Source organism: Cololabis saira, chromosome 3, assembly GCF_033807715.1.
Source record: "Cololabis saira isolate AMF1-May2022 chromosome 3, fColSai1.1, whole genome shotgun sequence".
Taxonomy (NCBI): domain Eukaryota; kingdom Metazoa; phylum Chordata; class Actinopteri; order Beloniformes; family Belonidae; genus Cololabis; species Cololabis saira.
In genome coordinates, this window is record NC_084589.1 from 28,208,206 (window position 1) to 28,234,605 (window position 26,400).

General features: G+C 38.6%; 3 protein-coding genes across 5 annotated transcripts; 1 reads left to right on the plus strand and 2 right to left on the minus strand.

Moving 5' to 3' along the window:
• Positions 1-7,709: 7,709 nt before the first annotated feature.
• rcvrn2 (recoverin 2) lies at positions 7,710-12,038 on the plus strand. Its single transcript, XM_061717026.1, has 4 exons — positions 7,710-7,865; positions 7,991-8,536; positions 10,430-10,541; positions 11,437-12,038. Exons 2-4 carry the CDS (start codon positions 8,156-8,158, stop codon positions 11,523-11,525), a joined length of 582 nt encoding a protein of 193 aa, XP_061573010.1. The 5' UTR covers positions 7,710-7,865; positions 7,991-8,155; the 3' UTR covers positions 11,526-12,038.
• Positions 11,600-19,778, minus strand: si:ch211-149k23.9 (germ cell-specific gene 1-like protein). Of its 3 annotated transcripts, XM_061717024.1 has the most exons (7): positions 19,420-19,778; positions 16,963-18,119; positions 14,189-14,371; positions 14,022-14,072; positions 13,776-13,928; positions 13,573-13,684; positions 11,600-13,471 (listed from the first exon to the last, which is right to left on the minus strand). In XM_061717024.1, exons 2-7 carry the CDS (start codon positions 17,156-17,158, stop codon positions 13,099-13,101), a joined length of 1,068 nt encoding a protein of 355 aa, XP_061573008.1. In that variant the 5' UTR covers positions 17,159-18,119; positions 19,420-19,778; the 3' UTR covers positions 11,600-13,098. The 3 variants fall into 3 exon arrangements, with proteins under 3 accessions (XP_061573008.1, XP_061573007.1, XP_061573009.1); XM_061717023.1 differs by having other exon boundaries at positions 13,776-14,072; XM_061717025.1 differs by having other exon boundaries at positions 13,776-14,072; positions 16,963-17,038; positions 19,685-19,710.
• A 310-nt stretch (positions 19,779-20,088) lies between these two features.
• On the minus strand, positions 20,089-26,320 carry atg12 (ATG12 autophagy related 12 homolog (S. cerevisiae)). The gene is made up of 4 exons (XM_061718421.1): positions 26,182-26,320; positions 21,070-21,206; positions 20,896-20,958; positions 20,089-20,273 (listed from the first exon to the last, which is right to left on the minus strand). The coding sequence occupies exons 1-4, from the start codon at positions 26,273-26,275 to the stop codon at positions 20,214-20,216; spliced, it is 354 nt and encodes a 117-aa protein (XP_061574405.1). The 5' UTR covers positions 26,276-26,320; the 3' UTR covers positions 20,089-20,213.
• Positions 26,321-26,400: the final 80 nt, after the last annotated feature.

Genomic DNA, 26,400 nt, shown 5'->3' on the forward strand with positions numbered 1-26,400 from the left:
AGAGTTGTATGGACCCATCAGTGGAATGTGTGTCAGCACACCGTTATCTGATATTGCGGCACACATAGTTATGTTGCCACCCCTTTGGCCTGGCACATCAATGGTGGCTCGATGTCCAATAAGGTTTCGACCCCGTCTTCTGCGCTTTGTCAGATTGAAGCCAGCCTCGTCCATGGAAATGAAGTGACAGGGTGGATCACTAGCTTCCAGTTCCATCATGCGCTAAATACAGAAGACAAAATGTTATTTTTGGAATTACTGCATTACATGCATTTGCAAAAGAAGTTAGATCAAACGTTTATGACATATTGCATCTTCTTTTCTACAGCCATAGCATATGTGCAAATGCCACACTTACAGTAGTGTAGTGTACATCTTTACATTACATTGCATTTGGCAGACACCTTTTACTGTAAGCCCAAAGCGACTTACAAACGAGGACATATCTATATATGGTTTTGGAATAAAAGTTGTACCTGGACAAAGTGGTAGCGCAGCTCCTTCACCCTCTCACCATTTCTTTCAAATGGGACAGTGTATAGCTGTTTCATGCGCATGTGTTGTTTTTTTAGCACTCTGTCAATGGTAGAGATACTGACTGTTTCGATGTTTGCAAATGTGTCATTGTCCTGCAAAATAGTAGTCTGTATCTCTCTCAGTGTAATGGCGTTGTTTTCAACAACAATGTTGCAGATAGCCATCTCCTGGTGTGGTGTGAAAATCCGCCCTCTACCACCCCTGTGTACTTGTCTTGCAGTCCTATGTTGGAAATAGAAATGTAAACCAAAACAAATTTGAGGAAGACACAATGGCATTGTATAGAGCATGTATGGGGCATTACTGTATTGACATGTAAATACAGTAAACTCCATGTAATTCAGCACATACTGTTAGATTACATACCTGTTCTCTCTGCGGAAAGTTTGAATAATTGAGGACACAGTTGTTCTGCCAACATTTGGCTGCACCCTTCTCCCCGCTTCAGCCATAGTCAGCCCATGATTCAAAACATGGTCTACAAGTGTTGCTCTGATTTCATCAGGAACACGCATGTGTCCGCCTCTTCTGCCTCTTCCTCTTCCTACTCCTCCACCACGCAGCCTCACCCCTCTTCCTCTCCTTCTTCTTGGCTGTTGTCCTTCCATTGTCAGACATTGTAACTTTCTATTGTGCTCTGGTTACCTATATACTCCCCAGTAGATTGTTCATGAGATGCTCCCTTGAGCTCATTCAGAAAACTGTCGATCATTGGTTGATCAACTCTTTTCATTAGAGAAAGACTAGATTCACCTGGGAGGAATTTACCAATTTAGATCATATTTACAGACAAATGTCTTATGGAAATGTATATATGCTTGACATGTTATGATGGCTTGGTAAATCATTTTGCATGTGAAGACTTATATGATGAACTATAGCCTAAATGTTTTGGGGAAAGAGACTATTTGATAGATTCCTATAACAAAGCATTTTGATTAGCAAGACAAAAGCAATTGATAATGTACGAAAAAACTGAGAATTGTACACAATCATTTGCATGGATGGACAAAAGCATTTGCAATTTGTTCAATGCAATGAGAAACTGCCTTTTTCATCTGCACAAATGGCATGATGATGTGAAAACTGAACAAGAACTTTTGAGAATTTCAATTCTGATGTGAGAAATGTACCAAACCAATTGAGAAAAACTGTAAGAGGAAAATCCTCAGCATTTTGTTGCTACATTTATTGTCTCAAAACTTAATTCCTTCAATCTGTAATGAGGCCTGGAGCTGTTTTGAACACAACACATTATCTTTAACAAGGGATCGGAGCAAACTTGGGATAGATTTCAAAATATTTTAAAATTTTGAGTCAGTTTACAAGTCACAACATGTAAATAGGAACATTTGGAGTTATTAGTTTATTTTTTCACTCAGGAGAGATTATGCTAAAATAGGAGAGTGGGGGCTTTTTCATATGGATGCACAAAGAGTCCTAAATTAGCTTTATAGTTATCATTATTTACTACTTTCTTTCAGACTGTTTTCTTTCTTTCTTTCTTTCTTTCTTTCTTTCTTTCTTTCTTTCTTTCTTTCTTTCTTTCTTTCTTTCTTTCTTTAACTTAGATCCATTTGTAAAACTTAAGACCAACACTCCTTTTCTGGTTCGATAAAACTGTTGACAGTTAAGACATACTATTTGTAATTTTTGGCCCAGAAAACAAATTTTTCCCTCCACTGAGGCATGATGATGCCTGAAGCACAGGGAATAAATAGCAAGGTAGGGTTTTTGGGTGTGTCATTTTATTGAACAACATTCAAGCAAACATCTGCACTCTGTTATAAGCTCCTTTCCCGTTGGATTGCTGTCCCTTTATTTTTTTTTAGCCGTCACATAAAGACAAACGTGCCGGTATTACACATTCCATTTATTGTATACTCCACGTGTTCTACATGCGCTACATGCTCGGTCTACACTTCACAAATGAAAATGTGAACACTGACTTTAAGAAAAAATGTAGTGCAACAGTAGCTTTGCTATTTTTCCTCCACACACTTTTATTTAAATAAGATTACATACATATACTGTATCCACAATGCCAGGGGTGCCCTGAAAGGGTTTGTAAAACTAGTGGTAACAAAATCCATTTTAACATCTTTTACAATTCAGCCAATACACTATAGCATACATAATAAGAAACTTATCTTATGTGTGTAACATATTGGTTATTGAAATAATAAAACAAGGTGGAGTGGAATAGTGTTGCTTTTGTTTTAAAAAAATGGAAGGAGGAGATATTAAAATAAAATGGAAATATGTTGCAAAAAAATCTATCTTTTTTGAGGAACATTTTCTTTTTAATGGAAGGAGGTTGGCTGTGTTGTGTTTCCCTAAAACAACACAGTTCAGGTTCACAGATAAAGGAAGAAACAGGAGGTCTGGAGTGCCGCTGATATGGAGTGAAAATGTTTTGAGAGGACAAGAATGAGATGCCGTGCTATACCCCTGTTTATACACAAAACATCTACACGTCACTCTGTGCAGATTTTCAGTTGATCTTAATTTCTGCCATTATTTCTTTCTTTCTTTCTTTCTTTTTACACTGTGACTTTTTTAATAACTTGCCCACCCTCAACAAGAACATGCTTTCCATCCTCTCGCTCCTCGCGTGTAATCCGTCTCTTCTTTCTTGTCATGAGGTAAAATGCCACCACGCTTATCACCATAACAAAACTGAGAGCCAGAATGACAAGTCCAAGTTGCAGCAAGTGGGAGGTCCCGGCTCTAGGGTAGGTCAGATGGTCCCACAGCCCCACGGATACACAGCTAAAACCAATTAAGGTTCCCCAAAAGCCAAAGGCCAGCATGCAGGATCCACAGGACAGTTCCACACCCCCGGTCACCACGGTGATGCCCGCCACCGAGACGATGCCACTCGGTAGGGTCACTGTCTCAGGTTTACAGTCGAAGGCGACGGTGGAGCTGACATCTGTCAAAGCTGCAGGATCAAGAGTCTCCATCTTGGATGCCATAGTTGGATTTGATTTCTTGCCGGAGCTGAGAAGGATCTTGTTCCTCTTTCTGGTGTCTACAACAGAACACACAACCCATAATTTAAGTCCTTGCATCCAGTGCTATTTATGCTTATATTTTTCCAAAACTGGAAAAAAAAATCCCCTTACATCCCACTATGCAACAATCAACGTACAAAATGACACATTGCATTGGTCCGAGCCTTCTTTAAAGCCAGCTTGTAGATGAGCAGATGTAAAATAGTGACTGCTTCAATGTTATTTATTTGTTTCTACATAACATTTTGTCAAAGATAATTGCAGTTCTTTGTCTCATTCAATTGCAAAAAAATCTCTTAAGTAAATTGTTGTGCAAGGCCTCGATACAAGTATGTGACAGAAAAAAACGATCTGCTACCTTTTAAATTTGTCATGACTGATCCACCATTGAGCAAAGGCAAATAGGGGTAGATTGAAAAATTAAATCGAAGACAGACAGACACACTAACGACTTAAGTAGATTTTAATTAAAAAATAAAGATAAAAATCACTAGGTCTTAATCTCATCAATTTTATGAGTTCTTAATCTTATTCTTCTTCATTTTACAGCATGTCGCCTTTGGATTTTTCTGGATATTACTGAAAATGAAAGACATGATTGGGCTAGAATTCATTTAAATTGGTAAATTATTAGAAAAATCAAAACAAGATTAGTATTTTTAGTTTTAGACCTACAAATAATCTGAGTTACATAACAAACGCTAGTCTACTTACCTCAGCGTTGAATCAGGAGCTTAGATGTCTGAGGAAACTCTTAAGTGGAGAGTCTATGATTCATCAATGCAGTTATTTCTAGTTTAAAGCCTTTTTGTCAGTGAAACCTGGAAATTGCTGCTGGCTGTCTCGCTGGGCAGTGGGCACAGTAATGGGAGCAGACGCTCAGCACTTTCCTCACATACCTCACCTACTTCAGGCCTCACAAAATGGTGAATGCAATTATCAACATTGTTGCCGTAGTTTGTTTGTTCCTCTCTTTCCTTGTGTTCAGTGGGAAGCTCCTGTCTGTCATTACACGTCATTATGACCCATTAACAAATGTTTATCTGGAAACAACTCCCTTCCTCTTTTCCTCTTGCTTTCAGTCTTAAGATTTTAGATATGCCCCACCAAGGCAGTGTTTTGGTTGAGAACAGACTTTTCCTATTTAAAAGCATTGTCCATTTGAGCTTTCACATTCCAGTGGGTCGTGTCACTTGCAGTACTCTAGCGTTTAAAATCTTGAGCTGCAATGATCAGCTTTGTAACTATATTAGAATATGGTTAGGAAATATGCTCCTGGATCTTTCTGATTTGATTCTCATTTCTTTCAGTTATCAATATTAGATATGTATATCAAAAATGAACAAATGCATATATTTTCCGGGTTTTCCTGAAATCAGTGGGTTTCAGGAAAACACTCCTGCTCCCCTATAACAACTGGGTGGAAGATACTGCCTGATATTCAGAATATAATCCTGCAAAACCAAAAGGGTTGCTGCCAATGGCTCTAAATGCAAGAAATGTTTCAGTATCCTTAGTTTGACATCATCTCTTTATGTACTTTCACCTCCAGAGTTCATTTGTATCAAATTATTATATGCCAATTTCAATATTTCCACAGCAAATGTTATAAAATAATAAGAATAAGAATGATAGTTCATTCGTTGATCAAAGTCGCAGTAGTCAGTGTCGCTGTACATTTCACATGCATCTTTGCAGGTAGGCAAGCATTTCAAAAGTAGCCACAAATCCTCACTCATTTTAGGCAGGCAATTAGCCCAGCTTTCAGGAGAGGTCACATGTCAGGGATTGTTTTGTGGAGAGGAGGGGGTAAGTCTTTTGGCCGTTGCACTCAGCGGATGAAGATGACGGTAATTAGCTAAGTGGCGGTGGGTGGAGCATAAGTAATCCAATAGATGGACTCAGGGAGGATCTTTATCAAGAAAAACATCACTCAGCAAAAACAAGTGTACATATCATTTTAAGGATTTTTAATGTCATTTGGGTGATTAATGTTTCTATTTCTTTTATTGTAGGAAGGGAAAGTAAATTTCATGTTAGTCTGAAAAGGTCAGTTAAGGTAAATCTACCTGTCTAACCAAAGTAGAAGCAAATGGCAAATAAAACAGACTTTTAGAGTGAATACAACAAACTAAGACTATCATGAAGATAGTTTAACCTGCTGATTTTTATCACAACGCCTCCTGTGACGTGAGGTGAGGTGAGGTGAGGTGAGGTGATAGCAGTTAACAAAGATAGATACACAAACATGGAGTGGGCTGGAAGCTAGTTAGATTGACTCAACATATTGCGGAAAAAGAAGTGTGTCATTGAATATAATGTTGAAGTCATCAGTGTGCTGGATACTTCCTGGGTTACCATCCAGCAAAACATCATTTAAGAGAAAATGTGCATTGGAGAACATTTAAAAACTAGCTCAGCACAACAAATCCAACTTGTAGACCGAAGCTCATGTAGGACAGGAAGGAGGTCAAGCCAAGAGACGGCCAGGAGTGACGGAGATGTAAGAGGTGTAGGCAGCATCGAAGACACGGGCGAGCTGGACTGAGTTCATGTCTGGACAGATGCCAGTCTGGAAATACATGGTGACTCTCAGAACATAACGCTGGCTTTGAAATCTTGCTGAGTATGTTGTAGGTTATGTTTGTGAAGGGTTGTACTGTAATCAAAGCCCAAAACAAGTTTTAAACGCTATATTTATTAGAGAATAGTACCGTACAACAGCAGCAAATGAAATGTGCAAACTTTGAAATTCTTCTTCTTTTTATAAATTAAGTAAACCCCATTTTAAAGATGAAGAAGGCTATTTTGAGTAATCAATTGGATATTCTTCTCAGGCTCAAGCTTAAAAGGTACCAGATATCCTTGTCATACTTTAACACTGACAAGTCCGAGGGTTTCCCATGCGACAGTTCATATTGAACTACATGTAACATAGTTCGACGCATCGTTACACTAACAAACATCTTAAGTCCGACTGTTTGCCGAAAACGGTCCAAGAAGTTTGATCTATGTTGGTTTGAACCACCATACTTGGAGTAGCAGTGTTTATAGTTTGATTTGATTTCAGCAGGAAATTCCCCAAAACTCTTGAACGCTTGACCGTTATGTGTAAATATGACAGTTGTGACTGATGATTTCAATCAAAACCAAACATGATGTCGACAGTGCTCTAAGAATAACAGCCACTAGCATACCAGTAGTCTGCACAATACATAAGAACACAAACAAATAAGGAAGAAGAACAATTTGCAGTAAGAATGCAACTGAAAAAATCTCAGTCTGTAAACGTGGTTGTTTTAACACCATTATTATTTATCGTCACCTGTCCAGTCGCCTATGCTTCACTCAGCAGCGTAGTGTTCACAATCCAAGGGTGGTGCTTCTGACATATCATAAACAACCAATAAAGTGTCTTCATTCTCGCTACTGTAAAACGGTCCGGGCTAAACTGGCGTTAGCTGGCAATAGCAGCAAACGTTACAATCATGTGCTCAAATTCCTCCTGGATACATGAATTCCTTTTTCCTAATAAAATATATTAATCTTTAAGGAAAATGACTCTAACCACATGGCACACTCACAAGTTGGTATACGTTTGCTATGTTACTATATTTCTTGCTAGCGTAGTTAACAAGTTGGTTAGTTGGTTGTTAACTATGTTAGCAATACGTTAGTTGTTAACTACGTTAGCAATGTCTGGTAGACCAATACGGAACCTCATTCCAGAGGTTTGTTGTTGTAATATGTGCTGCGTGTGTTCAGGCATTGTCTTGCTGAAATAAACAAGGCCTTTCCTGTATTTCAATCATCACCAATGGCGTCTTGACGGATATACAAGTCGTGTGCTTCAGTGCACTTTCATACCACCTGAGATGCTGAGAATAGTCCATTAACACCCCCCCCTACATACACACACACACACACACACACACACTCACACAAAAAGCGTATTATAAAGTCTCGACCAAGTGGTTTCAAGTGATTACTTTGAGCCTTCTAATTCACGTTTCCCTGGATACTGTGATCATGGATTCAAGACCACATGACATGACTCTGAATTCCTCCGGACTATAAATAATATAAGACAGTCACACACAGATCATTCTAGACTTCCAGACTATACAGAGAAAATTAGGATCTTGGGTTCATTTTAGTCAAACACTCATCCACCTTAAGTCCCGCATTAACAGAATTAACCCAGTCACCTCCTGTAAGGGATGGTTCCCACTGCCCTCCTTATCTATCACTGTCGGAAAGTCGCGACAGGCACTCAGTTCTTCAAGCATCATCTGCACACACAACACACAGGTATGATTTCCTAAGCATTGTTTTTTTTCCTGACAAGGGGAATTTCTGAATTGCTGTTAATGATTTCAAATGTTCTTTAGGTATGTGAAATATTTAAACCATGTTTCTTTTACTGTGTCTTGCAGGGTTCTGTAAAATAAATCAAAGCAGTGAGCAAAACCACATCTTGGACAGAAAAGAAAATAATTTGTAACAGCAGAGGAAACCATTTGGAGGACTGAGATAGCAAATAATTTCCACAGGGACTTTGACAAAACTGACAGGTTGCTAAGACCGTGAGACCAACTGCCATGGGAAATACCACCAGCAGCGCAATATCGAAGGAGATCCTTGAGGACCTGAAGCTTACCACCAAATTTACTGAGACTGAAATCTCCCAATGGTACGAGAACTTTCAGAAGCAATGTCCCACAGGACGCATCACACCAGAAGAGTTTGAGGAGATCTACACCCGCTTCTTCCCCGAAGCTGATGCCAAAAGCTACGCGCGGCATGTGTTTCGCTCCTTTGACACCAACGATGATAACACTTTGGACTTCAAGGAGTACATCATTGCACTCCACATGACCTCCAGCGGGAAGACCACCCGGAAACTCGAGTGGGCTTTCTCTTTGTTCGACGTTGATAAGAACGGATACATCAACAAGACTGAAGTGACAGAGATCTGCCAGGTGAGGGAAATTCATGAGGTGGTATGTAAACAGCTCAACAGGTAAAAAGACGAGCAGCTGTTAAATAGCCAGAAAAAAAGTCAGTTAAAGGCAGCTAGTCTCCCAACTCTGAGTCCCACATGAGTCCCATTTATAACATTTCCCATCTTAGACAGAGGAAACATATTCCTCTGTTTCTTGCTTAAATGGCTGTAGAATGTGGCATCAAAGTGTTTTTATCTGAGAGTGCTTGAGACAACATATCTTCTTTTTACATCAAAGCCATCTGCGTAAATAAAACACATCAGAACATGCTCTTGCTCATGTTCGGGGGCAGACAGCGAAGTCAGGCTTTAAATGAACATTAAAAGGTTTAACTGACATAACAGATGTTGACACTTCTGAGGCTCCGTTTGCTGGATTTGCTGAACATGATGGCAACTCTGAGGTGTTATTCCTGCACTAGATTTCCTTGATACATCTTATATGGAAATTTCCAAACCCTCTCATGGAATATAGGTGGTCAGGAGTGACTGCCAGTCCAATTAAACTGTCTTTTGGCATCCTGATAATCTCTCTGATTATGGGTTTAGCACTTAGACAATATAGACAGTCTTGTTCTTTAGACAGGTCTCGCTTGAACTCCACAGCAGAGAGTCTGTCCATCGTTCTGTGTCTAAACAATGTGTCTTTTACCCAGAAGGTTTTGGGTTGTATAGTTTACCTTAGATATATATCTCATCTATTGTCTTCACACAATCAGTCTGATTGAGTTTGCAAATGTTTCTATATTCTGTTTTAAGACAAATGACAAAGATTTGTAAGAGGTTTAGGAGAGATCAGCCGAGAATCCAGCTTGAATTGTAATGGGATTTATTCCTTAGCCAACTGGTCCGAGTCCAAAAGCATTATACTTAAAATCACTCCATGAAATTGCTGCACTTTAAAGGGCTGGTAGTAGTTAATGGCCTTGAACTTAAAAAGGCCTTAAAATAAATAACAGTATAATTTCCTCTCGTCATTCAAACACTGAGTCAGAAAACAGACAAATCTGCCGTATGAACAGAATCGGTCCTGGATTTTCTTTATGTGGATTTAAAGTTAGAAAGAAGAGGAAAGAGAGGCAGGCAGTGCTGAGCCAGACTAATAAAAGTAAAGCTGAAAATTCAATGTTTTATTTGAGAGTGACTGCAAACACGTAATGTTGTTATCAAGAGGTGGATGAGGGGGTCATCTATAGGTCTTCAAGCACCCAATCTGAACTGTACAGACTAGAAGATCACAGGGGCGAGATTGAAGGAAAGCCCAGGGAGAGAAGAGATGACATCTCTGTGTTTGGCCTGTGGCCTGAGTCTTGGCACTAATCCATGTTAATCTAGGTTTCTTAAATGTAGGAGATGAGTATTTCCTTTCTAAGTGGGACATACACTTAAAGGCATGAAGAGCACAGTCAGTTAGTCATTTACAACCCACATGTTAGGACTGATTTCCTCACATGTGGGCAGCTGAATTTTATGTTGTAGTTTACCCAATTACTCACTTTGATTGTTTATTTGATTGCAAGCTACTTGATTGTGTCCAGCCAATTTTCATCCAGTACAGTGACAGATTAAACTGGTTAGGATGAGAGAAATCTCAAAAGAAGTTCCATTCCTAGCGTGTCTCTCATTGTTCAGTAGTTTTGCATCAAACGCTATATTACCCCTCAGAAATATAAAAAAAAAAAAACACACACAAAAAACAAACAAATAACTCAAGAAGGCAGTGAGTTTTTCTCATGTACTCCACGAGTTATATAACCTCTTGTTTTGTACACGTTTCTTCTCCAGGCTGCATTAATGTTCAGTGTAACTGAGTGAGAGAAATGATGCAGCATTTTGATCTGTATTCCACCCAACCCTAACCCTCCCCCAGGCCATATTTAAGCTAATCCCTGCAGAGGAGCAGAAGAAGCTAGCAGAGGATGAGAACACACCCGAGAAGAGAGCCAACAAGCTCTGGGCTTACTTCGATAAGAAAGACAATGGTAAGAGGCGTCACATGCATGTAAACAGTCTATCGTGCCCATGCAGGACATTGCAGAGAGACACTACCATGGAAAATGCAGTTTTTAAAAAAATGATTAAATATCACAGTAATATATTCCCCAGTTTGCTTTTTACTTTCATTAGGACATGTTTTATTGTATGCTCTGTATGATACAGTTTAAACGAGCAGCTGTCCCTCTAAATATGTGCAAAATTGGTTTTAATTCCCTTAAGTGTGAACTAAACTCTGACCAAAACCAGGACTAATATTCATACTGCATTTTGTTGAAATATTTGAGAGAAAGAGTCTTGTTTTAATGAATGAATGTTGAAAACACTGAGCTGAACTATTGAGACGTTTTACTCAGACTGTTAAAAAAGAAAACATTAGGAGATAACAAATTGAGGTTTTAAATTACCTTCTTTTTTTCTTAAAACCATTATTTATTCAAATATGTGATTCCCTTGACCGGTTAAGTATTTACATTTAGACAATCAGCCCAATAATAGAAGTAAAATCCTAATATTTCAACCCTTGAAGAACATTAGTTTTCCCTGTAGTTTCTGAAAAGAAATGTAAAACCAACGCAAGTGCTTCCTGTCATTATTCAGCAGATGTTCGAACATCTTTTAGGCATGATTACATTTAAGAGTCAGCTGTTTGGCTTCACTAAAACAGAAGACATAACCCCACCTGGTACACATCTGCTCTCATACCAAAGCTTGTGTGATGCAATCTTTATTATGTACTTACCATCTATTTGCCATGAAACCTTATGTGACACTATGGCTGTTACACACCCACACACACAGGAGATAATACCGGATTTAGAGAGTCCTCCGATAAATTTATCTTGGTTTTCTCAACAACTTCTCCCATTTCTTCCCCCATAGAGCGGCTGGCTGAAGGAGAGTTCATCAAAGGAGTGATTGAAAATGAGAATGCAATGCGTCTTATCCACTACGAACCACTGAAACAATGAGGTCCTTCTTATTCATCCCCCTCCTATTCTGTCTTTTATGAAGTCATATCTACCACCCCCCCCTCCCCTGGCTTCAGATGTCCGCGCAAATCTTCAATTTTAGCCACTCACCTCTTTGTGTAAATATTCATTCTTGGAGTGTCTTTGTTGCAACTAACATTTTAGTAAGTTTTCAATTTTGTGACTTCATACCAAATAGAAATTAAGAAAGTCAAATTAAGGCACAGTTGCTTAAGACATGTACGGCCAAGAACAAGCTCTATAGTGAGTACGTATGTTCATATGAATATAACATCAACATATTGTCAGAAATATTGTTTTGTTGTTAACTTATAAATATTTCAGAAATTAACCGCGAAAGACAATTGTGAAAGTACAAGACTTGCTTGTTAGCTTGTTATAGCTTTTTTTTTTTTTTTACAGACTTTTACATTGCTTGAGTGAGGTTGTAGCTCTCAGGTGTTGTACCTATTTATTGCACAATAAATTAAAGGTTTTTCTCATACAGCTCAATTCATTTGTCTTCTCCCCAAAAAATTCCTCTCTGACCCAGAAATATACTTTATACTATAGTAATGCTTCAGGCTGACAAAAATGGTGCTTTAAGCTTTAAGTTTTCAATTGTATTAATCCCCGAGAGTAAATCCAGGATTATCTCACAAGTGTAACCTACAGATGCAAAAGGTAAATGTTGGACTTTAAAGTCTTTAAAATGATGTGCTCTATAGTGATAATGTTAAACAGCGTAAATGTTTACAGCACATTCATAAAGCTTTGTTACCTGATAGTGGGGTGCTTTCATGGTGCAGATGATAAGTGTGTGTTATTGTGTGTCTGTGGGTGTGCTTGCCAGTATTTCTTTCCAACTTTCATTCTGACCTCCCACAACCCACCCCTCTCTGTCCCTTCACATCTCTGCTCTCCGTTCTGCCTTCTTTCCATCCAACTCGGGATTACTGGTTTACACATAATCTTCTGTTCAACATGAGAGCAGACTTTTCAAAATCTCTGTAATCTTTTTATCTCTATGGGTTTGTCTGAGCTTCTCCACAGAAACACTGTGTTTGTTAGAGCTTCTGGTATGTATGCACTGCATCAGAATTATGCATTCATCACTAGAGTGTTACCAGAATAGGGAGAACTCGAAAAAGGAAGCATGTTGGATGTAAAACTAATTTAAAATAGAGCACGTGTTGTATTGAATTGAAAAAACTGTGACATGAATTGACCACGGAGATATCCGTTGAATTGCAGATTAAAGCAAGAAAATGAAAGAAACATAAATGCGTTTACATACAGAGTTATATTTACTTACCTACAATGAGGCACATAGAAATACCCAGAAAACATGCAGATTTGCATGTGATTTGCAACTTATGAACACTCCATCGTCAGTGAAAGACAGTTTGATATGTGTTGATTTGATTAGCTTTTAGCCACTGCGAGCACATCCCAGGTTCACCGGAAGTCAAAGTGGAGGACAAAAACAAACCGGGGTCTGTTTTCAGCTCACAAATCTTGTCTTTCTTGTTCAGTTTTTCAGGCCTTTTAATTGAAACTTGTAACCGATCCACTAACAAGGGGAATCAACTCGCTCCATGGCCTCCTCCATCTCATCCCTCTCTCTCTCACAGTCCTCACACCCCTCTGGTCCGCAGCCCCCCACTAAAACCAGGGTCGGTACGTCCCCATTTCCCACGCCAACCACGCCGCCGTTCGGGGCCCATGCAACGTCAATCATGCCGTCAGGACAATGCAGCAGGCCGCTGACGGAGTAGAGTCCACCCCCCGGAACTACCTCCTCATAGGACGGGGCGCGGGTGACAGCTCTCGCTTCCTCCAAGCGGAGTCTCTGCCTGCGACGAAGCTCGATGATGGTCTTTGTGTAGGAGTTGAGCGTGACCACAGCTGCTCCCATGCAGCAACTGAAGGACACCCAGGCAAGACTGGGGAAGGAGAAGTTAGATTTATTAGAGGATTTTTACAAGCTTATGCACGTGATTGTATAAAACAGGCTTGAAGTCTATCTTGTATGGCAGTGACCTACGCAAATGACCATCCGTAATCCCAGGACTGGGGCCTCCAGTCTTTGGGGCCAACAATGACTGTCATCTGAAATACTGTAGTGAACATCATATGTGCTACCATCCCAAGAAGACCTACAACAAAGAACAAAATCAACGTAACTTAGATGACTACAGCCGACGCGATGAGATGAAGCAAATCAACGTGACTAAGGGATTTCCTCACCTGACAGCACAGTACACATAGCTGCGTAGGCATTGATTTTGAGTGCATGCATCTCTTTATGGGAACACAGCACTTCCAGCCACATCAGTAAGAATCCCATCCCGAGCAAGCCAATATATGTAAACTCGGAAATAACAGACAGCCAGAGCACACCTGCAGCATGTGTGGACAAATGTGAGCAAACCTTTATGTAATTACAATGTGTGGCGACAACAGGCAAAGACTGTAAATTAATACACAGCTTACCTTGTGTTTCCCCCGGAGTTAAATCAATGAAGCTGCGACATACTTCCCCTGCTAATAGCATGCAAAGATATAGCCAAAATGTCAAAGATATGCCATGTATGAGTTTTTAAAGGTCAGACTGCAAACATCTCTAAAAGATAAATTATGATTGTGCTTCATTGTCTCACCATCATTCTGCTTCTCACAGCTTTCCCAGAAGCCAGTGTGGAAGTATCTAAAGGCAAACTTGTCCTCCCCCGTCTCCCAGATATACTGAACCGCATTGGCTAGTTGCCTTTGTCTGATTTTGGCCAGCTCGTCTTTCCTGGCTGGAGACAGGGTGTGGTTGAACGGGTTCTGAGTGGGACTCTCTGCAAGAGAAGACACAAGGGAATGGCAGTGACAAACTCTCACTCAGTTTATAAAAATGCTATTTTCTCCTTACTCTTCCTATAATTCAACGATGAATTATGAAAAAATAAGAAAAAACAGTAGAGGCAAGCAAAATCACAGAAGCACATGTTATATTTTCAAAACACACATACACCCATGGGAAAAATAAAATGCAATATTTCAGTTTCAAGGTTATTAATTTCAGGATAAATTTAAAAAAAAAATGCAGCATGTTAAAAGACACCTAAATGCTCCAGAGCAGCAAACTGCTCAAACCTTTGATTTTATAAAGGTGCTACATCTGCTGATGTTCGGTGAATTAAATATATTCAATTAAAGCAGTACATGTCGGTCAAACATCCTCCTAATTCAAACAGTGAGGGTCCACTTGTGTTTTTACAGACTGTCCCATGATCTACTAAAGACCAGCAGGCACCCTTTTCTCTCTAAATGTCTTGAAATGTGAGAATTTAGAACTGAAAGAGGGTGCACTTTCTTTTTCACATAACCATCAATGAAGCATGCAAGCAGAGGCATATTTATACAGCATACTGGTCCAAGTTCAATTGATTTGTGTAAATAAAGTGAATGAAATAAAAGCACTGAGTACATATTCGTGTCAACTTTTAGAAGACACGCGCTGTTTATCACGGTCACGTCGGGCCGTGCCAGTGGGGTCAGCGCTACGGCACGTGTCTCATGTTTCCATCACAGTGCATCATTAAAGGTAAACCATTCTGTACTTGCACATGAAGTAGTGATCAGTGTAATCTCATTGTGGATTAAGCATAATACAAAGACCCAAAAGCAAGCAGCATCACTCTCTCCTCAAATAAACCTTTCGGATGCAGTATCACGCTTCGCAGATTAATGCCATAATTAAGTCTACCCTGGCACTGGGGTTCTGACAAAAAGAGATTACAACAAGAACAATGACTTTGGGGGGTAGAAGTCAATTTATCCATTCAGATTAGTTCCAGGTACTTATTCATGTGCAGAGAACGTGTACAGATGATGGATTTCATCACTTGGGAGTCAACAAGTGATGGTAGATTTTTTTTCTAACAGAAATCTGCATCAGAAAGCTGTATTTTACACGTGCACTGAAAGGAACTGATGTGCACGGACACTCAAACACATCCATGTCTTAATGTTCTACGTATTACTCCTGGAATCCAGCTAATTATCCTCATCTATTTTCATTTTGCCTCAGGAGCGGGTTGGGTTTGAACTCTGAAAACATTCATTTAATGCTGAACAAAAGCATAATAGTTCATGATGTCCAAATAAGCATTACATTGACTGACAAAGAAGAATGATCCTTAAAACTGAAAGAAGTGGCATGGCAAATTCTCACCTCAAAGTTTGTGCACTGCTCTTTCCCAAAACTCTCATGAACAAATTGCAACACTACCAGACAATTGCTCCAGGAAGGTTTGATTTAAGATTACCGGTATTTTAAATCATGGTAATGTTGCTAGCTACAGCATGAGGTCAGCATTACTTAGGTAATGACTAAATTCAGCTGCGTTTCATGAGGGAGAGACAGAATGTGTGTTGCAGAGAGTTTGTGTGCAAAAAGGTATCATGTGACCACGATGAACGGGGCTGACCCGTCATCACCTGCAAGATTTCAACATACGTATCAACATATGTACCTGACTGCTGTGAAATCGGCTCAGTGCCAAAAATATTGTGATTGTTGCGATAACATAGAAATAATCAGAAAAGTGTGACATGCCCATGAACATGTTGTAACAGAAAATGGAATTAGTCTCCAGGAACTTAAATACAGTTAATTTTCTCACGAAAGCAGCTCTTTTTTTTAGTTGGAAACACATATCCTCTTTTTCCTCTGGCTCCCTATGTGTGATGTGTTCAAAGACACTTATTTACTGTTTTGGAGCAGGATGACTTATTTAAACACTGGTTATGATGAGAAATGTTTGAATAAACAAAAGCAGACTTTAGGTCAACTTCCCAATGTTTTTTTGTTGTTTTATTTTTTTACAGAGAGCTTCTTATAATTATTATTCAGGGGAAGTTGTCTCACAATAGCAAGTGCTGCAAAAGCTTATTTATTTATTTTCATACAATTCAAATTAAATTCAACATTTACTTCTGACACTGTAAATTAAATATTGAAATAACATTATTACCTACATTTAAATCAAATGTATTTGATTTAAGTATTTGCAACCTGTAGAGTTTTTACTTTTAATCAAATAAAAGACATTTGAGTCTTAGGATGTGCCTTTTTGTTATACTTGTTTGTTGGTATACTGAAAAAACTTGTCAATTTGAAACTTTTGTTTAAATTTTTTCCATTAAAAATCTCTTTGCTGCTTGCATTTTGGCCAAGATTTGAGGCTTTACATGTTTGATGTATATGGGGGAACTGCAGCTGAAGTTTTGCACTTGGACACAAAATATAAAACCAGGACATGTTTTTGCACACAAATCTCTGTCCAACAGCTTGTAACAGGAAAGGAGCTTACATGTAAGTGAAAAAGAAATATGAAGACAATAACGATGCAACAATAGTACAGCAGTTAGGGCCTCTACATACCTGTGGTGTAAGGCTCACTGTTGTTCTCACCACAGTTCTTCATTTTGACGGGCGACAGGCACAGAGGCTTGACCACCTTGTGTGTGCCCTCACACCAGTAGGAGGTGCACAGAGCAAGGATGGAGAGGGCAAGAGCCAAAGTGGTTAAAGTCAGGGAGAGCAAGGAACGAGAGCGGCGGGACATCCCCTCCAGCATGGCCACAGGGAGGACAAGGGAGGCTGGGGGGGAGCCAGCTAGACAGAGACACAGTAGGGGGCGAGGATGGTACGGAGGGGACAGAGGGAAAGCAAACAGGACGGTGGGTAAGTGAAGCCACAGATGAAGTTGGCAGGGTCGAAACAGATGCCTTGGTTTGCTTTTAAGTAACTATTAGCTCCCAACTTTAAAGGGGATGTGAAGACAAGAAATAGAGACAGATGGTGGCAAAGCAAAGCTGACGTCACACTATAATATCAATGAGACTAGAAGAGACAAAGATAAAGAGAACATGAGAGGAGGAAGCAGCACAAGATGCACTAATGCTGAAAGGACAGATGGAGGAAATAAAAGGACAACAGGGGATTTAGATGGATGGAGTAGGCACAACAGGAGAGATCACTGGAAGCATGTAACACTTGAACGTGATTATCTATTCATCCTCACAAGAACAGATCTGTCCATAAATCCCCCGGCCTAAACACTTTGGGCCCTTTTGTGTGGAAATATTAAATCAATAACAAAATAGCAGCCAACGTGAACAAAGGTGTTTGAAAATAATAAAAGCTGCATTGTTAGACAGGAGATTGATAACATATTTAAGTGTGGTTCATTAACTGGAAATTTAGAGAGATATAACTGAAGACTGGTGCACACAGAGGCCCCACATGGCAACATCTGAGGTCACAAAAGGAGGGTTTATCAAACCAGCTAATATCTTGGCATTCCTATTATCATAGCATGAGTCTGATGGTTCCTATGAGCTCTCCTGCTGGAGTGTTTGAGCAAGTATTATTTCATGGCATTATGGATGAGACACGGGTTGAAACATGTTTAGGTTTGACTGATAATCTCAGGAAATCTGCTTTAATCTGTGTTAGTTGTATTTTAGTGTGAAGTCCAATCCAACCAATGCTGTGTCTCTGTCTCTCATGCAATGTTTCCTGCCAGCCTGAAGCCCCTGAAAGACAACAGAGCAGAGGTTAAATCAGTTCAGTTTACTACAGTTAAATAGTGGTCCCATGGTACTGTCCTCAAAACAACTAAGTATGCCATGTAATAATGCGATTAAGCATGAAAGCATTACAGATAAATACAGGCTGTTCTGATCTGCATATTACCTACTTTACTAAATCCATAAATGTTGTGCAATAGCTTTTGCCACCTTAGGTGCTTAAGTTTTTTTTTTCAAGCCAAAAAGTGCCTAAATTGTCCCAAAATTGGAAGAACCAGATTGCAAGCAACAAGGGGAAGATAAATTGTTAACAATTCAAATATTTGATTCTGCTTTTTAGTTTTTAAATAAAAAAGATAATTTATATTTTTCCGTCATTTTAATACATGATTTAAAACTGTTTTTGAAAAAAGTTATATAGGAAAGACACTGCTAGCTGAACCTGTTCAACACCATTTCAGACCTTGACTTCTGGAGACCTCATGATGCATCGAGCACCTCTCCTCATCCTGTTCCCTTTACTCCCCATGCTAGTTATTTTTATTTATTTCCATTTTAGGGCTCTCTGGTGATTTTTTTTCTCCTCCCTCCCCACCTCTCAAAAAGACAGATGGCTATAGTTCCCCCCACTAGGCAACTTTGTTCACATTAATTGATGGACTATATTTAATTGGGCTTGAATATAACATACTTCCTGTTAAATGCACTGAGATGACTTTTATTGTGAGTTCACAAAAAAATAATATACAGGTTACTCTCACCATCTACTATGAATTTGAAAAGTTGAATTTCTACATTTTGAGTCAAGTGGAAACTAAAAGAAAGCTTTGTATCGTTAATACCATTTTGCTTAATTTCCACAAATTTCTTCTGAAGACAACTAAAATCCAGTCAAGATTTCACTTATACAGTATGACAAACATCTAACATCTAATTCATTTTTCAGTAACAACTGGATTCTTGTTTATTACATGCCAACAAGAAAAACATCTTAACATTTAATATTGCATCCAAAAGTGGTCATTTAAGTTTTCCTCAGTTAAACAGCATTCGTCAGAGTAAATGTTTTACCTTTTTTTTTTACCATTAAATCGACAGTCTCATCAAAATCAAATAGTTTTGGCACATTGAGACATTGAAATATCCCAAACTCTTTTTCAACAACACAAAAAATTGAATCCTAACATTCAAGAAGCTTCTTGAATGTCTTATTTTTTCTTATTCCCTTTAAAAAAAAAAAAAAAAAGTATTATTAAAACATTGCAGATTATTTTGCAGTTACTCTCAAAGGAGCAGGGACACATACCTTCCAAAGACCTTTTCCTTGTCTTTTGCAGAACTTCAAGTGAAATATGATGCAACTACTGTTGTCAAACATTTTCATCTATCACTTCTTCCGGTCTTTTGAAGCAACAGTCCCCTTACTTGCTGAAGAGTCCTTAATCAAAAAGCTCCTTAAATACTTTCATTCCGTTGCTCCCACTTCAACACACTATTTCACTACATTTTCCCGTGCACATCTCCTGTGTCACCACTTTTCCTCGTGCAGGATGAGCAGCAGTGGTCCTTACCTCTCCAGCTGCACTGTCCCATGTAATCTTCCTGGCCAATAGATGAACAGAAATGTGAAATGATGTAGCGTTTGAGCCTCTGCCTCCACACCAATCTACTCTCTTTTTGGTCTTTCTTGGGAATTTATGTCACATACCCATCCTGAATCATGTAATCCCTCTAAGTCCATCTGTTACTGTAGTGCCCCCTCTCTTTCTCGCCATCCTCTTGCAGAGGTGGTTCCCTCTCAACCTCCCATCAAGCAACATCAGACTTGAGCTTTTGCTTGTTCAGTTATTTAAAAAAAAAAAAAAGGAAAGAAAAAAAAAAAAAAAGTGGAATCAGCCAAATCCTGAGCCCACTGAGTTGAGATTTTATTTTGGAGGTAACATGTTGTGCTAATTGACAAAGGAGACAACTTAAGAAGGGTACAATCATTTATTTACATTGTATGTACATTAAAAACTCAAAGGCAGCAAATAACAAGAAGAAAAAATGTTTTGGGATGCATTCAAGAGGGAGGACATCAAACAGAGTTATAGAAAGCAGTTAACCCCAGGCTTGAGATTTACAGTAATGCAGAACCAGCTTCCCATCACTGCCAAAACACTGAAAAAGACAGAGACGAGTGCAAATGTTACAAAAAACAAACAGTCATGAACGCTTGTTGGTTCTGTGTTGTACTAAATTCAAATACAAAACTGAGAGTGATGAAAAAAGTGAAATCAAAAGAATAAAACATTTGACTATGCCTGGTAGGTTAATAGGAGTACATCTAAATGATCAACTGGTGAGGTTTCCACTCTTGCAGTGGTCAAGATTTTGGCTCTTGTTAAAAAAGTGTTCTTGCTGTTGCTCCCTCTGGTGGTTCACTGCTGCAGGCTTCACTTCAGGGTAGATCCTGCCTGCTTGCAATCTTAAAATTTTAACTGCTGAGTTTTTGGGTATCTAAGTTAAAAGGACATTTAAAAATGTCAGGTCTTTTCTGGCAGCCTGACTGCTGCTAATAATTAAAGTAGGAGGAGCAACAAATATGTAATTTCTGCTCTATAAATCACCCCAAATGCTCTGATAGATTCCACCAAGATCAACAAAGTAAAATACTTCTGCTGCTATACTGTATACAGGGAATATTCTTTTGTAAGCAAAAACTGGAGATTTTAAGTGTTGCCATTAGTTTCATCAGTTTTTATAAAAGAGCCACTTTGTTTGACAACCAATAAAAACTCACGTCAAAGAGGACCCCCATTTCTTGATCTGGTGATGGGGCGAAAGACTGGTTAACGTAGATAAACTGGGGAAACACACGAACACAAAGATTAAGTAAGGACTTCATAAAGTAGAAATATATGTTTATGAATCATATCACAACATATCCTGAGACACAATCAAGTCAGATTCTTACCAGTTGTTCAGCAACATCAAGCTTGAGGAAACGGGATATGAACTGAGAAATGGACTGTACCGTCCTCCCCCTGTCCACTGCCCACTTCTTTGTTTTCATGATAGGAGTGTCTCCCACTGCCTTCAACAGCACGTCAACTGCAAAAAGCAGAGAAAATAAAACTGAAAGCTGAAAACCTAGATATTACTTATTGTGCCATTGCCACCTCTTTTTTTTTTTTTTTCTCAATTTTTGCAGCTTATTATAGAGTCATATGCAAATGGTCCTCTTATTTATTTTGTCTAACAACAAAATAACTCATCACATGGCAGTAGGTCTTATGATTATGCAAATACAAAATTGAATGAACAACACCTTTTTTTTCCCTCCTTGCCACATTTTTAGTGAATAAAATCAATATTTTGAGTTAGTTTCTGCATAAAAATGTGTTTTGATTACATTTCTAGCGAGAAATATATATTTTACTTTTATAATATTCACTCATTGAATGTACATAATCACTCGCTTGCTAGTTTTTTCAGATCTCGCCAGAATAAAGACTGATTTATGGTTCCGCGTTACACCAACGCAGAGCCTACGGCGTAGGTTACGCAGTGATGCGCGCCGTACGGTGCACGTCGCCACGTAACCTACGCCGTAACCTATGCTGTAGGCTATGCGTCGATTTAGCGCGGAACCATACATCGCCGGCGGCTCTTCTCATCCCCAAAAACATCGGAACAAATTTCTTAACAGGCGTTATTTGGATAAACTGAGCCCAGGTTGGGGATCTTAACGGTTATTTTTACGCCTGAAAAAATATTAAAACTTAAGTGGCATATTAACAGCGCTACAGCGGAAATTAAAGCAGCTTCTAGCTTGCTTTTAGCTGTCAGCTTCCTGATATGGTGTGACGTATGTGCAAATGTAACTACGCAGTCGCTTACGTTCCCGAACGTAAACCATGCAGTGACGTAGCAAGTGGTGTCCCAATCCCTAGGGAAGATTACAAAGTCCTGCCCCTTGTGGCTTCATTTTGAGGGTGAAGTGGTCGTGAGTGAGGGCTAGTGGTCGTGAGTAGGGGGTGTATTGGGATTGGCCCTAAGACTTCTAGAACAAATGTCTTGTGGATTGGTGAGACCAAAGTGGGTTCTTTGGCCTTAATTCCGACTCAGGACCATGTTTGATGAAGACCAAACAAAGCCTTTCAGCAGAGACTTCATATCCAGTGTCAATCATAGAGGAGTGATGATTTTGAGTTGTTTTGCAGCCACAGGCTGAAGAATAAGATAAGATTTTGAAGGCCCAAGACTTTACGTATCTGTATTTGCACTAAAATTCTGTTTCAAAATGTGTTTCAGCTCCCTGTTGGAAAAGATCTCCATCCACTTCACACCACCAAAAACATGCATCACACAGTCATGTTTGATCACTGGGCATGTGTTAACAAGTGAAAACATGCTGAAAACTGCTGGAAAAAACATGTATAAGATTGCTCTCATATGGCTTTCCTCCAGTACATGCAGGCAGTTTGAATGATCGATGATTAAATGTTAGATGTTTGTTGCCTAATAGAGAGTGAAGTCAGTGATGGTTGCTTCTCTCTCACCATCACCATCAGTGTGGTGCATCTGTGTTTTCTTTTCCAGTCAGATGACATGTCAAGACAGGTCAAGTATGATCCAGAAGAAAAATCATGGAGCGAATTGGTGCAACTACGTCACTGTTTCCATGTTTACATATTTTTGCATCCACATTAGACTGAAACAGTTGTGTTTACAAACTTAAACTGAAAAGTCTGTAGTGGATCAAACATTTTCAGATTTTCAGGGTTGATTTTGCCAGAATGATTGAGAGTCCATTCATAATCATATCAAAAGTTTTTGTTTCAAAATGAGAACATATACATTTTGAAGTAGCTCTTAGAGTGAAGATCAGAACCCAGCTGAAATGGTGTTGTGGTCCACACGCTCTCTTAAGGGTCCCTTAAGAGAGCTGTGCACAAGTAAAAGTCCAAAATCCTTCATGAAGTGAAGCAATGTTGTACAGAAGAGCAGCACAAAATCCCTCAATGATGTCAGAGGCTGATAAAGTCATACAGGAAATTATTACTTCAGATGACTGGTACTAAAAGTGGTTCAACAAGCTACTGTACCATAAGGGTACTTAGTAATGTCCTCATGTTTGTCCATTACATGACGACATGGAAAAAAATATGTTGTTGTTGGCTTGAGGTTATATTTACCTGATAAAAGCACATGATAAAAAGATGGGGTACTAACTTTTAAATGTGACTATATCTGTACAGTGTCCTATATAGCATACTGAATCAATTATAAAAGACAGAGTGCATGAAAAAGTCCTCTAATGTTTCAGGAGGGTTTGTTTTTTTTTAAGCTCTGGCTTGACGGGTGTCTAATAAGTAAAATGTAAGCCCTGTTACTTCCCCTCCACAAACTTCTGTGCATTCATGTGATGCAGTTTTTTGTTGTTGTTTTTTTATACACCACTACAATGGATTTGAAAATAAAACAAACAATCAAATGTGATCAAAGTGCAGTGTTTCAGTTTTAATTTAATAGGCTTCACAAATATATGGTATTTGCTATTTACTAATTAGAGTAATTGTAAGCAAAGTACTGATGTTTTCAAAAGTATTTGGCTCAAAATGTATTTGGAAAGAGTACCTTTGTTAATACAACTGTAATTTTTAATAATTGGATGAAAATTCCCATTAACTCTCATTATCTTGGTGTCATCTGTCCAAATAATCTGATCTAGAACATGTGGGCTTTTTAAATGTTTTCTACTCTGGCTGTCTTGCTCTTGTACACATTCTGTATTTACATTCATGCCCAGGACTGACTTAAGTAGGAACACTGGGTGATAAGATGGGGGGAAAAAAAAAAAAAAAAAAAATCAGGGATAAACACTATCTATACATATTTACATGTAGATTCAAAATCCAAATTTGGAGAACCAATACAAAGAATCTATAACCAAAAAACTAAACTCAGCAAATTAGTTCCCACTGATGTCATGTTTTCTAGATCCTTGAACTGCTTTCGCTTTTCAAATGGTCTCTTTCAGTTGTAGGTTTCAGTTCCAGGAGGATTCTCAAGCAAGAATGATTGCAGGTTTTGGTTCTCAGTTTTTGGATTTTGGTTGTCAGTATACAGGTTTATGGTGTTTTAGCGACACAATAGTTTTAGCAATCATCCCCTCTAGTTGTCTTCCATGGCCTTCCAGGCTTCTATCGTTTGCCATTATACCCACCAGTGCTTTCACTTTTGTAAGAATCCACCAAACTTTTGGCCCCACCTGAGGTTTTTTCCTTGTCTCTTAAAGATTCATTTATTTTCCACAGACTAACAACTATCTCCTTCACTTTACTGTCTCTGTACTTCACATCAGCGGACAAATGCCAAATAAATACATGATAACTTTCTTTTCTTACCCATTTTATTTGTCTGGGCGTAAAGAGGGAATTCACTGCACCTGGCCCTGGACTATTAACTTTCCTTTCAGTAAATTGTCCAAATACTTTTGAGCGATATAAAAGGTGGTACTTTTCTTAAAATTGCAGTAATTCTTCCATGGTAAAGGCCACATTCTTTTCAAATCTTGATTATTTTAAATCTGCTATTGAATGGTTCAGTTATTTTTGGACCTAACTGGACATTCAGAAGTACATTAACTCCTATGGGAACCTCCATGATCTTTGTAATAGATACAAAACTCCTCCTTCTGGTATTATTTTTTTAGTACAATATCCTCCGTTGTTAAGGCATCTGGCCTGTTTGCTTTTTGTAATGACTTAAACATGTGAACTTGTGCTGTGGATTTCAGATGAAACACTATAGAACAGCTCGCAGGCTAGATCATTGAAAATAGATGCACTCCTTTCAGTTGTTTAGGCACCAAGCAGTATAACTCCTCAGCCATAAAATCATATTACAAGGTACAGTACAATTAGAAGTCAGTCTATTGACTGCTCTGACCAACTCACAATATAGTAAAACAGCATCATTGGATATGGTATGCGATGTTGACGGGTCAGTTGGAAACCAGAAATTTTCCCTGATGTAACGAATCATCCGGTAACTGTTCCATGTAGTAGTACAATTCAACAGATTGTACAATTATAGTGATACTGCATACTATGTAATACATTTTGGAAAAGGAGTAGTATGTTATGCGTTTTCTAATAAGGTCTTCATCTTTGAGTATTTAGTCATCAAAGAATATCTATACTTAATTGCACTGAACATGGAGTATATTGCACAATTTCATACAGCTATAAGAGGCAATATAAAAACAAGAGACATTTTATGAAACAAGATACTGTCAAATTAAATTCTTCAATGTTTGTTGTGTCCTTTTGGACTTGCTTAATAAGACAATAAAATGACAAATACAACATAAACATGCAGAACTTAAAAGAGCATTTATTTAACATGATAATCTTTACATTACTTCATTTTGGAAGCTCTCTGCCATTTTAACTTGTTCTTTAAAATAAATAAAATAACTATGTGATTGGGAGGCATGTTAATTAATCAAAATTAAAGTCAGACATACAGTCTTAAACGATTGGATGTCTAAATGTTAAAGACTATCACATAATGTCATATAGACTCAACAAGACTATCAAAGGGCTTTATGAAACCAACTTTCAGCATGTCCATAATATCATTTTTGTTTTAACATATAGCCAATTGAAATAACTAGTCCCCTAAGCTTATTTAAATACAGTAACATTGTATCATTATAGTTATAAGAGCATAACCAACTTTAAACCCATTATAGCTTATAATTCTAGCTTTAAGTGGAAGAAATAAAAGGTGTTTTTCATCAATATAAAACACATGACAGTAATCACAGTGAATGTAGCTTTTACGAGCAATAGCCTTAGCAGTTTCTTTAACTATTATTACCACGTGCAAACATCCTTCGCATTTATTGGTTCAAACCGTAAAAACTCGCCTTCCTATTGGCCCAAACTGCTGTCAATCAACTCCTACTGCGCACACACGGAAACGTTTCAGGTAGCATTAGCAGAATACATTAAAAAAACAAATAAATATTATTAAACACTCTTGTTTAAATATGGATCATAAGAAGATTTCTTACTTTTTTTCTTCTCTTCATTACTCGCGGAATCTTCTGCCGGTTGCTGTGGCTCCTCTTTCTGTGTTTCTGTTGGCGACTCAGCACTATCAGACATAGCTGCCTTGTTTTCCTTGATCAGCTGAGCTAGTTTGGCAGCAGCAACAACCGCAGCCTCCTATTGGCTGAAAGAATCACGTGGTTATGTTACACGCAATTCTATTGGCCAATCTGCTATTTGGA

Excerpts from the sequence above, each read along its gene's own strand:
- rcvrn2 (XM_061717026.1), top strand. The coding sequence starts at position 8,156 with ATGGGAAATACCACCAGCAGCGCAATATCGAAGGAGATCCTTGAGGAC. Across the intron at positions 8,537-10,429 it reads AAGTGACAGAGATCTGCCAG|GCCATATTTAAGCTAATCCC; the intron begins GTGAGGGAAATT and ends ACCCTCCCCCAG. Across the intron at positions 10,542-11,436 it reads CTTCGATAAGAAAGACAATG|AGCGGCTGGCTGAAGGAGAG; the intron begins GTAAGAGGCGTC and ends CTTCCCCCATAG.
- si:ch211-149k23.9 (XM_061717023.1), bottom strand. The coding sequence starts at position 17,158 with ATGCTGGAGGGGATGTCCCGCCGCTCTCGTTCCTTGCTCTCCCTGACT. Across the intron at positions 13,685-13,775 it reads TATGTGTACTGTGCTGTCAG|GTCTTCTTGGGATGGTAGCA; the intron begins GTGAGGAAATCC and ends TCTTTGTTGTAG. Across the intron at positions 13,472-13,572 it reads GATTACGGATGGTCATTTGC|TCTTGCCTGGGTGTCCTTCA; the intron begins GTAGGTCACTGC and ends CTCCTTCCCCAG.
- atg12 (XM_061718421.1), bottom strand. The coding sequence starts at position 26,275 with ATGTCTGATAGTGCTGAGTCGCCAACAGAAACACAGAAAGAGGAGCCA. Across the intron at positions 20,959-21,069 it reads TTGATGTTGCTGAACAACTG|TTTATCTACGTTAACCAGTC; the intron begins GTAAGAATCTGA and ends GTGTTTCCCCAG. Across the intron at positions 20,274-20,895 it reads AAATGGGGGTCCTCTTTGAC|TGTTTTGGCAGTGATGGGAA; the intron begins GTGAGTTTTTAT and ends TGTCTTTTTCAG.